Raw genomic sequence first — 13,501 nt, 5'->3', positions numbered from 1 at the left:
AGTGATACAATTCTTCTGAAAAATTATCTTTTATTTAATGTGCTTTATAAACAGGAAGGTACTCTTAGGAGACAGTTTTAATTAGGTTTGTCCCTTTATAGTTGGGGCTTTCCTGGTGGCTCAGACGGTAAAGCGTCTGCCTGCAATGTGGGAGACCTGGGTTCCATCTGTGGGTTAGGAAGATCCGCAGGAGAAGGAAATGGCAGCCCACTCCAGTACTGTTCCCCGGAAAATTCTGTAGACGGTGGAACCTGGTGGGCTACATGGGATTGCAAAGAGTTGGACACAACTGAGCAACTTCACTTCACTTTATAGTTGATTGAGTCAACCACACCTAGGGTCTATGACCCAAGAGTATGGTCTTTATTTTCCTAGAGTAGGAAATACTTTTCCTAGAGTAGGAAATTAAATGCTCCTTTAAGAGCATTTAATACCATGTACTAAAACACCATTGCAAGCCTTCGTTTGGAAAAAAATCTAAAACTGCCAATTTGTCACTAAATCTTTTGAAATACCAAGGAGTTCTTCAGAAATAACAGAAAAAGATCCTCTGTCTGTTCAAAGAAGCCATGCTCTAGTTGTTCATGGGCTGCCTCTTATTTTGCACATTTCCAGTATACCTCCATGAGATACTGTGTCCAAGTCAACAAAAATAGGAAAACCAGCCGTGGATTAAAAAACTACATACAATTAAACATGCTTTTTTGGGATTATTTGTGCCGTGTTTGCTTATGTCAGTGCTATTAAGTATTATTATTTGCATTGTCACAGTGAAAATTTTATTATAAACCATTCCCCCCCCCCGCCCCCCACCCCCACCCCGCTGCAGGTATGGATTAGAATGTCTGTTCAGGTTTTACAGTTATGGACTGGAAAAAAAATTCAGACAAGAAATTTTTAAGGATTTCCAAGAAGAAACCAAGAAAGACTACGAATCTGGTAAAAACAAAATAATAACCTTATTCAATTTGAAAACTGTAAATATGAATCTGTCAATAAATAGGGAGATTGTATCCTTTTTTGGGGGGTGGTACCACTATTATGATTTGTTATAAAGGATGGAGCACCATATAGTAAGAAGGTTTTTCATGTGAGATGTTGGAAAATAATCACTCCCAAGAGTTTCTTTATGGATTTGCATTTTGTCATTATTCCTTTGACTTACATGACTACTCACTGATGTTCCATTATGTGAAAATTCTATGTAATGTGAGCAAGTGTGCTTGGAATACAGGCTTTGGGCTAGATCCCTAAGTCTGAATTCCATTTCCACCCCTTAGTAGCTCTGTGGCCATGCTTAAGTTGCTTAATTTAACCTTGTTTAACTTGCTTAATTCAGTTGACTCATCAGTAATATTTACACAAGAGCACCTATATTACAGGGTGGTATATAGTTCAGATTAGTTTAATATACAATAAACCACTTAAATAATACCTATTATATAGCAAATGCTTAATAAATGTTAGCTGCCATTATTCATTACAGTGTTAGCCTCAAGATCTAGATAAAGTGTATATTAGAAGACATGGCTTAATTGCTGGTAGGATCATAGTCAATATGAATCATTTTTTAAAGATTCTATATATTTTATTGTATATATTCTTTGTTACTAGGTCAGCTGTATGGATTAGAAAAGTTTTGGGCTTATCTAAAATATTCTCAATCTAAAACACAATCTATTGACCCCAAACTTCAGGAATACCTCTGTAGCTTTAAGAAGCTGGAAGACTTCCGTGTTGATGTAAGTTTTAAGTTCTTTCACTGTATTATTTTTATTACTCTTATATTTGAGCTATTTGGGCTTATCAGTGACTTTCTTAACTTTAATTTTATAATTTTTATTTTTTAACTTTCATTTAAAAAATTCAACTTTCTAATTTTGAAATCAAATTTTAAAATAGGTGCAAAAATGGGACTTCCCTGGTAGTCCAGTGATTAAGACTCTACACTTCCAATGTGGGTAGCACAGGTTTGATTTCAGGTCAGGGAACTAAGATCCCACATACCGTGAGGCCAAAAAGGGAAGAAAAAAACAAAACAGGTACAAAAATTGTATAGAGAATTCCCATATACTCAGTTTACCCAGAGTCCCTAAATGTTAATATCTTACATAACCACAGTGGAGTTGTCAGTCACTTTAATCAATTTGATTTCAAGAGGAAAAGGGAACATTTTTTAGAGAATGGAATGAGCATAAGATAAAGGAAAAGGGGAAAGAAGAGAAAAGAGAAAAAAGGAAAGAAGAATCAAAAGGAGCAGAAAAGAGAGGTGAAAGGTAAACTAGGTACTATAATTTGTCTTACAGATTTGTGTAAATAGATTTGATAACCCAGGGGTGCAGTTAATAGAAGTACCGACATCTCTGGAATTAAAAAGCTGTGTTTCCAGAATGGTCCAGCCAGTTCTGTCACAAAGATGTCCTTGCTTTGACTTTGGCCCTATCTGAAGAGCGTTCAAGAATTCAGACCTCTGCTTTTAAATACAGTTGAAGTTTGGAGAAGGAAAAGATTAGAGTTATAAATGCTTTGCACTTGATGAAAGTGGCATAAAGAACAAAAATAGCCTCTCTGAAACGTTTTCCCAGAGTTATGGAACCCAGTGTATGGTTATGCTCCACTGTATAGTTCAAGCCCTAAAGATAGGAGAAGCTTAACAAACATGTGTTGAATGAAAGAATTAACTGACAGGAAGGAAATTTAAGTTTAATACCTTAAATTTCTGTTAAATTTTCCTTATACTAATAAAATCTACTAAAGTTTCCCTCTGTTAGAAAATTCTGACCTTAGATTTTGAAGGGAGAAGAAAATAGTAAAATCATCACTATGTTGTCTTTCATAATTTGCAGCCCCCTATTGGTGAGGAGTTTGGAAGAAAAAGACATTCATCTACTTCTGGTGAGGAGAGTAATCGTCATAGACTTCCATCTAATTCCTCTACAAAGCCACCAAGTGTTGCTAAGCCTACACCTGCTAATCAGCTTCAGGTTCCAATAAATTCTCCCAGAAGGAACACTTCACAGGAGTCCAGTGACAATTCACACCAGAACAATGCTGCCTCAGTCCCAACAAATGGTGAACTGCCTGAGAAATAGACTCTTAACAAAAGTTGTTTACCCTTGAAATCAACATTTACATCAGTATTTATTGGGGAAAATCTTCTGATGTTTAATTGTGATAATCAGAAAAAAGAACAAGGAAGAAAAATGGTAGCATTTTTTTCTAGCAGGATAAATTCTAAAAATGTTGCCTTGATTTCACCAAGGATAGTTTTGGTAACCTTTTATAGAGATCCTCTAGTAATATATTTTAGTCTCAGTATTTCTTTTTCAAAGCCATTGTTTACAAGAACAGCCTTCCTTAAATATATATAAAAACATCACAAGGAATGCCTAACATTACAGCTCATACTTCTTAAAGAAGATATAGTATGTTGTATTCATCTCTTCTGTAAAGCTCTCTTAAAGAATCCAATTAACCCATTATCAATTATATTTGAACTTACCAAAAACAAAGGAAGATTACATATATGTTTTTTTAATTCAGAAAAAGAATGTGAAATACCACATTTGCTTTTCTTTTAGATGTATGGTTTAAAAAAATTTTTTTTTTTTTTTACAAAAGTAGAGATATATTGCAGTTATATTGAAGTATATGCACCTTGGATGTTGGGTTTTGCTTCCGCTCCCCCACCAAGTCATACTTCATGACTTCCATAGTTATTGTTGTGTTGATGTGGAGTGTTCTGAATTGGCATCAGTTAAACCTGCACAAGTAATTGAAATTGGAGCTGGGATTGGTTGGAATACTGTCCTAAGTTAATTAAATCTTGCACTGTTTTGAATGCATTTGCTCTTTGTACATCTGCAGGTCTGTATGTCACAAGTAGTCAGAATATCCTCAGTTTAAAAGGAATACCTAGTTTTTCCTTTTTTGTGTCTTTTAGTTTTGTTTTATGCTTATAAGTGTTTTCAAAAACAAATTTACTTCTAATTTTTATTACTGTTGCAACTGATGTAAGTGATAGTTTTAGTTTTTGTGGGAATTAAAATAAAGCACTTATTCTAAATTATTTGAATTGAATTTTAATTATTTTTGTTTAGTATATAGTTGAAAAGCTGTAATTTTCAAATTCTAGTAGAAGACCATTGTATTTTGTGAATGATGTTTCAGTGTTAAACTTATATCTATTTTTATTTAACATATATTTTCCTGTATTGGGAAGAAGCAACTAATTTAATACACTAAATTAATTTATTATTTTCTCTTTGATGTCTTGCTCTTATAGAATGACAGTATTGAAATACATATTTTCTTTGGATAAATGGACTAGCCTTTAATAAGAGATTTTCATTACTTTATTTCCCATGAATAAGTAATAATCTGCAGTTATATAATATTTAGTATTTGGGAAGTCATTTTGATATATTACTTCTAAGAAACTGTCAAATTTGAATATTCAGAAAATCTATTTAGATCTTGGGAAGAGAATCAAAAGTAAAACAAATAGATTTAGATAATACATTTAAAAATGTTTTCTTACATGCATCCAGAATGCATATACATTCTGGCTTTTCAGTGAGGACTTTCCAAACCATGCTTTTTAGCTTTAAGTGCTCTCTTGAATTGATCTAAAAATCTTTCTCAATACCCTTTTTGTGTTGAACACTTACATCTGAAACCTGTATTTAACATTAAGATTACTTCCACTCACCTAAATATGCAAATGTATATTTGAAATTTGTATATGAAAATTGTATATTTTATGTGAAAATACAATAATCAAGAGTTTTGTGATATGTAATAAGTTAGTAGTTTTATCATTATTTTGATTATAAAAACAATACATGTACATTGGGAAATTTAGAAAAGCACAAAGATGAAAATAAAGTACTTTTTTAAAAAAGGAAAAAACAAAATCAGTATCATGCTATACTTAGAGCATTATCACCTGCTTTTACTTGTAGAGGTGAGCATTTTCTGGTCATTAATATTTCTACACCATGACTTTTACAAGTTGTATAGTATTGTAGCATGTGGATGTGTCATAGTTTATTTAGCTAAATCACGTATGGTTGAAATTTTGTCTGTGGCCAGGTTTGGGCTGTTACAAACAACAGTTTAATTGATAATATCACAGATAAATCTGTGTGTAAACTTGGAGTTACTGCCTAACATAAACTCCTAGAAGTTGAAATTCTAAGTAAAAATATATTCCCAGTTAACGTACTCTAGAATGGTTGTAAAGTTTACCCTTTTACCAATAGCATCTGCTTTTTACTGGTTATTATAAATCTTTGATAGATTGAGAAGCAAAACATATTATTTTAATGTCATTATTAAGGTCATCATTTTAATCAAGTTACTAATGAATGGTAATATTATTGTTTATTATAATAATATTTGTAGATGGCTTGGTCATATCTTTTATGTTTTCCTTTTAGCGTGATTTTATCTTTTTGATTAATTTATAGAGCTTTTTTACTTAGCAAGACTATTAATCCTTTGCTTTCTAATTTTGTTTATGTATATTTGACATAATATGTACATTTTTTTGGTAAAAGTTTAAAAAATTATACCACTTAAAGCCAAATGTGAAACTTAAGCAAATAAAAGCATTGCTATTCAATGAAAAGAAAAACATTATTGACTATAAATCTAAATAGTCCTACTTAAAATTTATGTAAGTTCCTAGAGAGCTTTCCTGGTGGCTCAGATGGTAAAGAATCCACCTTGGAGACTTGGGTTCAATCCCTGGGTTGGGAAGATTCCCTGGAGGAGGGTATGGCAACCCACTCCAGTATTCTTATCTGGAGAATTCCCATGCACAGAGGAGCCTGGCGGACCATAGTCTGTGGGATCGCAAAGAGTCAGACACAACTGAGCGACTAAGCACAGCATGGCACAGCACTGGAGACCTTAGACACTTCTGTCCTTGGGATTTTGTAGTTTTCAGTTTTATTAAATAAAAAAGGCAACATTAAAATGTTTAAATTAAGTTGCTTGTCCTTTTAAAGGAATGGTTGAAACCATCTTTGGAATTCTTTATACTAAAAGGAATTAAATAAGAAAGTTATGTGTTAACAGAGATATCATTTTAGTTTCTAAACAGATTTTTTAAACTTGTTTTGCCAGATTGGAACTTCACGCTAATATTCTCTGATGCTTCCTCTTGCCATTATACTAAATGATATTACCTCTTTCCTTTCTGTGCTTAATCTTATCTTTCACCTAATTTCTTAGCTCTTATGAAGCTGCTTTTATTTATTACATAGGAGACTGATCTAACAGAGTAATACCTAATTTTATCACCACTAGATGGCAGAATGGAATAAGTCAGATCTGTAAGTCTTTTGACAGTGTGTGTGTCTGTGTGTGTGTATGTGTGTGTAACTCTTACTCCATCTTGTGATTGTGTGTGTGTGTGTAACTCTCACTCTACTCTTACTCCATCTTGTGGTAATATGTAGTTATATCAATTACTCTTGCATTCCTAATAGTCACATGTTAACAGCTTGTGATTACCTTGTTATAGTGATGCCAAGCTGCTTAGTTATTAGTAAATAAATACAGATAAATTAAGGTTTGCTTATGATTAAAGATAAAAATGCTTTGGGTTTTTTGGTAATTTCATTAAAAATTTGTAGTACTTCATTAGCATTATTTGTGATTAACTCTTGAGATGTAAACAAAGCAAGAAAATTGTAAGATGTATCTGTTTGTCTAGTTAACCTAAGCTGTGTAGTTAAATCCTTCCTGAAACACAAGAAACTAGGTGGTACTTTTATGACTTGAACTAAAAGTTATCATGCAGTTAGTTGAATGGCAGAGCAAGAATTTGAACTCAAGTAGTCTGGCCCAGACTTCAAGCTCTTCATCTTAACCAGACTGTTATTTAATAGCCTGAAATATTGAAACATATGAACCCTGACTCTAAAACTCAGAATGCTGTGATTCTTAATTATTATAAAATCAAGATTAGATTCTTATGGTTAAGACTAATGTTTTATCTTGGGCATCTTCTGTAGTAACGAGTGGTCTAGTGGAATAATTATATATATATTAAATGAGTCATGGTTAATGACAATATCATTCATGTGTTTCAATATTTTCCTAGAATTAGGTAAGGTAAAATAAAAAGTAAACATTTTATTCAGAATATGATTAGAAATTTTGCATTACATTAGAGTTATTATTGTCAACTACAGATATAAGATCCTGTACTATTTAGAAATAAGTGTTCTAATTTTTAAGAAGCTTGAAGGAAATATGCCACATGATTAACAGGAAGCACCTCTGGCTTAACATGTACTTTTAAAAAAATTTTTCTGAATTATTTACAATGAGCCTTTAAAAATTTTTAAAGTAACTTTTATTTTCCAATTTTTGTTAATATTTCATCTTGTTTTGCATGCTGATGGTGTGACTCCGTGGACTTAGCCTGCCAGGCTCCTCTGTCCTCTGTTCATGGGATTTCCCCAGGCAAGAATACTGGAATGAGTTGCCAAGTCCTTCTCCAGGGAATGAGTTTGCTTTTAACATGTCCAGTTAAAGACATGATTTGGTTAATAGACTGGTTTCTGCCAATACACTATACACATTTGCTTCAGATTTAAAAAAATCAGAATGTGCTGTTTTTTGTGTTGATTTTGTTTCTTCCAGGTAATAGGTCTACAAAACTGAATACCTTTCTCAGGGTATTTTAAGGTATGTTAGACCTTCATTACAGCATGAACATAATCATAGTACTGTAATGTTTTTAATGTTAAAAATTTCTGGTTTCTAGTTGAGTGTCCTTGAGTATAATCTGAGACTGACTTTTAATGAGTCAATAGAAGGGCTTTGAGAGGGAAGGTCTGTGAGACCCCAAAACTTAATACATAGGATTTTACATACTTTTGGGGGTAATAATGCATAGCTTTTATCAGATTTCTGTGAGGATTTATGATCCCAAATAAGTTTAATAACCACTTCTCTAGAAACAACTTATTTATTAGAAACATGAATCCTGGCTCCCCTCATTAAGTTAGTCCTTCATCTACAAAATTGCACTTACCTCATAGTGTTATAAAGATTAAATGTAAAGCATTTAACACAGTAACTGACATGCAATAAGCACTCAGTAACATTAGCTATTATTAGGATTAAGAGCTGGACCAGTTATCTTCACGTTTGTAAAGATATTTTCTCCGGTAAACAGTGAATTTCATTTTAAATTTTCAGATGAAATTAATTTATTTAAAACATTTTAGTCAGTAGAAAAAAGTGAGATTCCTTGTCATTGTTTCGTTGTCCTGGGATAATAACGTATGAATACTTTTCTGCTCTTCTTACCTCCATGTGAGAAGTAGGGTGCTTAGATGCTGCTCAGTTTCTGCTGACTCTGAACAACTGACAAGGGTAGGAATTCCGTGAAGCAGTCACCATGTCATAGATTTGATTATGGAAATGTCTCCCTTTTAGTTCTTGCCTCTTTTTTAAAATTATTTAGTTAACAGTTTTGCTCATTGTGTTTTCCCAACCTCACCACAATCTGTTACTTCTGCCTCATCATAAATATCCAGTCCCTGAACAAGACATGAGAATCTGCCTTTCCATGGCCCATGCCTCTCCCAGACTCAGGCACACTCCAGTGACTGCCACACTGCCATTCATTGCCACTTACTTTCTTTTGTAAGAGGCAGAGTATACTGTGTAAGAGGTGAAATATCTCACAAGTTTGTTAAAAACACACTTTTAGAGATTGCGTTGGGTCATCTAGGAACTATGGTGTAATGTAGTAGTTCTCAAGTTGGGGGTATGCCCAGGAGAACATAAATCCTTGCGGAGGAGTTTACATAGTTATAGATCATTTTAAAGGAATCAGTGTGCAGATTCTCAGGTTACATGAGTACTCTTTACTAAAATTGATTTATCCAATAATATGCTGGAGTTCCTAATAGTCTTTTTTCCTATGTTATAAAAGAAAGCCATTGCCCTTACCCATCCAAAATATTACTCTAGATGTGAAGGCCATCACGGACCGCATAAAGGTTGAAATCTAATGATTTGTTGGGTTCTCATAAACTCACTAGACTTACTGACTTTCTCTGCTTTATAAATACTTCTGTTAAGGGTAACAGAAGGTTTTGTGTATAATTTTGGTTGGTGTTCAATGTGTTATTTAATGAGAGTTAGAACATGTTTTTACCAAATCATACAAAATGTATACTATAATTACTGTCGGTCCTCATCTAATTTCACCTGATAAAATGTTTAAAATTTTCTACTTCCTATTTATAAGATACATCATTTTAAAAATAGCTGCCAAGCAGATTTGTTTTTAGTGGGCAAAAACCTCTTTGATTAAATTTCATTAAAATGTTAGATCATGATTCTTCTGACGATAAGCATTTACCATAAAACTTGTGTTGAGGATTGTCAAGTTATTTATCCAGTTCATTTCTCCTTCCCCTGGTCACACTGCATGCTCATTCTCCTTCTGCTTTAGACTTGCCAGTATAACTGGTTCTGGATACTGAAAGGCAGAGGAGGTAAGGGGCACTACTTTAAGACCTGCTTAAGTGCCATCTCCATGCTCAGTCTTTCCTTTTTTGACTGTGTGGAAGCCACATGTTCAAGATAGCAGAGCCTCCACATGGAGGAACCCGTGTCCCTATCTCTACTAACGTCTTATGAGACTCTATATTATAAAAAAAATAGTCATCTATTAAGCCATCAAGAGCTTGGAGTTACAGTAGTTAGTATTATCTTTACTGATAATGAAAAGTTTACCACCTATGTATATATATTGTCTCAATCATTATGTATTATTATTGGTAATAATGACTCCAATACAGAAGAAAAAAAATTTTGTCAATTAAAGCCACTTATGGTCAGAAGAAAATAAAAAAATTTTAATTGTGTACTTATTTTGTTGTAGATAAATATCTGATGTTCAATAAGACATTCAAACATTAAAATGTACTAGGATAGAAATCTGGAGAAAATGGAATGGAAATACAAGTTCAAGGGGAAAAGAGAAAGGTATAAGTTTTCTAAATGTTAAAGAAGAGCTTGCTTATACACTTTTTGAAAATGGATTTAAATATTATATTTGGGTTTCATTGAATTTACTAAAAAAGTGTCTTGTGGTATCACGCTCTCCCCTGGGGCTGAGTCGGCAGGCCCTCCCCTCCCATCTACACTCCCCGGGGCATTCCTTTGCTGATTTTTGAATGTGATTTTAAAGAGTGAAAAATGATACTATGTGTTTTTATAAAAAATAGTGCCTGGAAAAAAAAAAGTGATATTTATAACTTTGTAAGACTGTGGTTATAATATGCTGAAAGTTATGACCTTTGCAGCTATTAAAATGAAAAATTTTAAACAACTTAAAATTTGTGAGGGATACATACATTTATGAAAATTATCTTACAAGTTTTTCAAGGAAAAATGTTTGCACACTGATGGGAGGGGGGAAAGTGCAGACTCTGGAGTTATGTAGTTCTGCATCCAAATTTTGATTCTGCTGGATCACTGGACAAGTTAGGTTAATCCATCTTTCCTTATTCTTCTCTAGTATTTAAATGAAAATACATGTAAAAATTCCATGGATGGAGAAGGAGCCTGGTGGGCTGCAGTCCATGGGGTTGCAAAGAGTCGGATAGGATTGAGCAACTAAACAACAACAACATTTGGTGCTAACTTGCTCTTGCTATTAAGAATCTTAATGAGGAAAGAGGGGTAAATTAGGAGTTTGGGAATTTATATCTAGTTTATATACACTATTGTATATAAATAGATAAACAACAAGGTAAGTATATCATGTAATAATCTATAATGAAAAGTAATCTGAAAAAGGATATATGTATATGTAATAGCCACTGTATATGTATATGTAACTAGCCACTCCAGGTGAAAAACAATTTATCAAATCCCTTATATGTGAGAGTGAATTTATTGGATACAGGGTGAAAAGATTTTATTTTGGAAAGGAGGGATAATTTTAGAGTGTGAAGCAAGGGAAGAAGCTCTGTTACATGACAAAATGGCACTGGAAGGGACCTTACTTGAGAGGATATTAAGGATGGCAGGGTTGTTTGTCAAAGAAAAATAAGAAGGAAACATAAATTTGCTTTAACTTACATTGTTGATTCTAGCCTACCATGCAATTAAAATAGCTCTTACATTTTAAAGTTACTCAAAAGATTGCTTTTAAGTTGGTGTAATTATTTTATATGTATCATAAATAGCATGTGCTTTATGAATCTCCTCCCTTGTGTGTGACTTCTATTTTAAGTAGATCCCAAGTGATGCCAGAGAATTAACTAGGTCAATTGCCACTTGTGTTTGTTTCTTTCGTAAATCTTTTAAATCTCTGAGAGAATTCAAGAGGTTAAGTATGGCAGTTCCTTTACCTAGTACCTCTGATCACAGTGTGAACCTATTGACTCAGCAGATGAATGTTAGTCATCATGGCTGCCTGTGATGGCTATTGAACTGGGAAGTTCATGCCTGGTGACAGGGCAAATGCAGTACCTGGTGTCAGCCGACCTTTCTATTAAAATTTGGATTTATCACTAGAGTTCTTGCAATTTAGGGAAGGGATCATAGAAAGTCAGAACCACATTATGAAAAATGTTAGTGTTGGTAGGAGTATAAACTGGTACAAAAGTTCTATGATTGAAAATTTAGCAATAGCTTTCAAAATGCTGTTATGCCATGTGTACATTAAAGTTTATTGATGTATAGTTGATTTACAATATTGTATAAGTTTTAGGGATACAGCATAGTAGCAGTTATATGTATATTATATGTGTTCTTTTGCCTTATATGTTACTACATAACAATATTGAGTATAGTTCCCTGTGCTATACAGTTGGCCCTTGTTAGTTATCTATTTTATTTATTTTTGGCTGCATCAGGTCTTAGTTGCAGCAGGTGGGATCTTTGTTGAGGAATGTGGGCTCTCTAGTTGTGGCCCTCAGGCTCAGTAATTGCAGTGTGGCAGCTTAGTTGCCTGACTGGGGCTTGAACCTGAGTACCCTGCTTTGGAAGGCAGATTCTTAACTACTGGACCACCAGGGAAGTCCCAGTTAACTATTTTATACACAGAAGTGTATATATGTGAATCCCAGCCTCATATTTTGTCCCTCCCCCCACCTCTCTTTTCCTTTTGTTAACCATAAGTTTGTTTTCCGTTGTCTGTAAGTCTCTCTTTGTTTTGGAAATAAGTTCATCTGTTCTTTTTTTTTTCCTTTTATATTCCACATGTAAGTGATATTATATGATATTTATTTTTTCCCTGTCTGGCTTACTTCACTTAGTATGATAATCTCTCTAGGTCCATCCATGTTGCTGCAAATAACATTATTTCATTTTTTATGGCTGAGTAATATTCCTTTTTGTCCATTCATCTGTCCATGAGCATTTAGGTTGCTTCCATATCCTGGCTGTTGTAAATAATGTAGCTTTGAACATTGGAGTGATGTATCTTTTTGAATTGCAGTTTTCTCTGGATATATTCCTAGGAGTGGGATCTCTGGATCATATGGTAGCTTTATTTTTAGTTTTTTAAGGAACTGCCATACTGTTTTCCGTGGTGGCTGCACCAATTTATACTCCCACCAACAGTTTAGGAAGGTTCCTTTTTCTGTACACCCTCTCCAACATTTATTATTTGAAGAATTTTTGATAATGGCCATTCTGACCTGTGTGAGGTGATACCTCGTTGTAGTTTTGATTTGCATTCCTTTCATTATTAGCAGTGTTGAGCACTTTTTCATGTGCCTTTTAGCCATCTGTGTGTCCTCTTTGAAGAGATGTCTGTTCAGGTTTTCTGCCTGATTTTTGATTGGGTTGTTTATTTTTTTTAATATTGAGCTATATAAGCTGTTTGTTATGTGTACATTTTTTAAGATTTTTTTTTTAAGTTCCTAAGCTTCACAATGCTAAGAAACTAAGATTTGTTACTTTGATTCATCTTAATATGTCCTTTTGGTTTTGCTGTAAGGTGACTAGTACAGCAATTCTATGTATATCTCTTCCAGATTTTTGGATGTTGGGATTTTACACAAGAGATAATAAATTATGTTTCTTTTTTTTTCCCTCTTCAGTGCTCCAAACAAACTCAGGTATATAGAGTCAGAAAGGGAGCAAAATATCTATTACTTACTAGTAACACTGACAACTGGGTTTAATACTCACACCTTTGCTCAAAAAATTAAGCTTGCCCATCCAGAGACAAGTGGACAAATTCAGGCCTCTCCTCAGAGGCAAGAGGCTCACCATTTAGAAGAGGAGAGGAGGTTAAGACAGAAAACTGGTTAGTTCTACACGGAATTCAACCTGGTAAGAGGAAGGGAGAGAGGAGCTGAGTGGGGCAACTCAGTTCTTTTGCCAGTCTCACCAGTCACTCGCACAGGAAGACTGAGAGCTGAGAGAAGCACAGAAATAACTCTTTCCAGTACAGACTCCTGGAGGGTTTTTAGTTTCTGCCCTGGGGAGTGGTAGCAATGCTGGG

General features: G+C 33.9%; 1 protein-coding gene across 2 annotated transcripts in view; it reads left to right on the top strand.

The window, feature by feature from the left end:
- LARP1B (La ribonucleoprotein 1B) overlaps positions 1–5,632 on the top strand; it is a 126,982-nt gene extending 121,350 nt beyond the window's left edge. Inside the window, exons 16-18 of one of the 2 annotated variants that reach the window (XR_011249887.1) lie at positions 830–939; positions 1,615–1,742; positions 2,847–3,204. Coding sequence is in view for 1 of the 2 variants with exons in the window: in XM_069557436.1 (XP_069413537.1) it covers positions 830–939; positions 1,615–1,742; positions 2,847–3,092 (484 nt within the window). In the remaining variant the exon portion in view is untranslated. Of the gene's footprint in view, positions 1–829; positions 940–1,614; positions 1,743–2,846 lie in introns of both variants that reach the window. The other variant, XM_069557436.1, reaches the window with a different exon arrangement.
- The last annotated feature ends 7,869 nt before the right edge of the window (positions 5,633–13,501 follow it).

This window comes from Ovis canadensis, chromosome 17 (genome assembly GCF_042477335.2).
Source record: "Ovis canadensis isolate MfBH-ARS-UI-01 breed Bighorn chromosome 17, ARS-UI_OviCan_v2, whole genome shotgun sequence".
NCBI classification, from domain to species: Eukaryota; Metazoa; Chordata; class Mammalia; order Artiodactyla; family Bovidae; genus Ovis; species Ovis canadensis.
The sequence above is the reverse complement of the archived record's forward strand: the minus strand, read 5'-3'. Positions and strand labels throughout refer to the sequence as shown.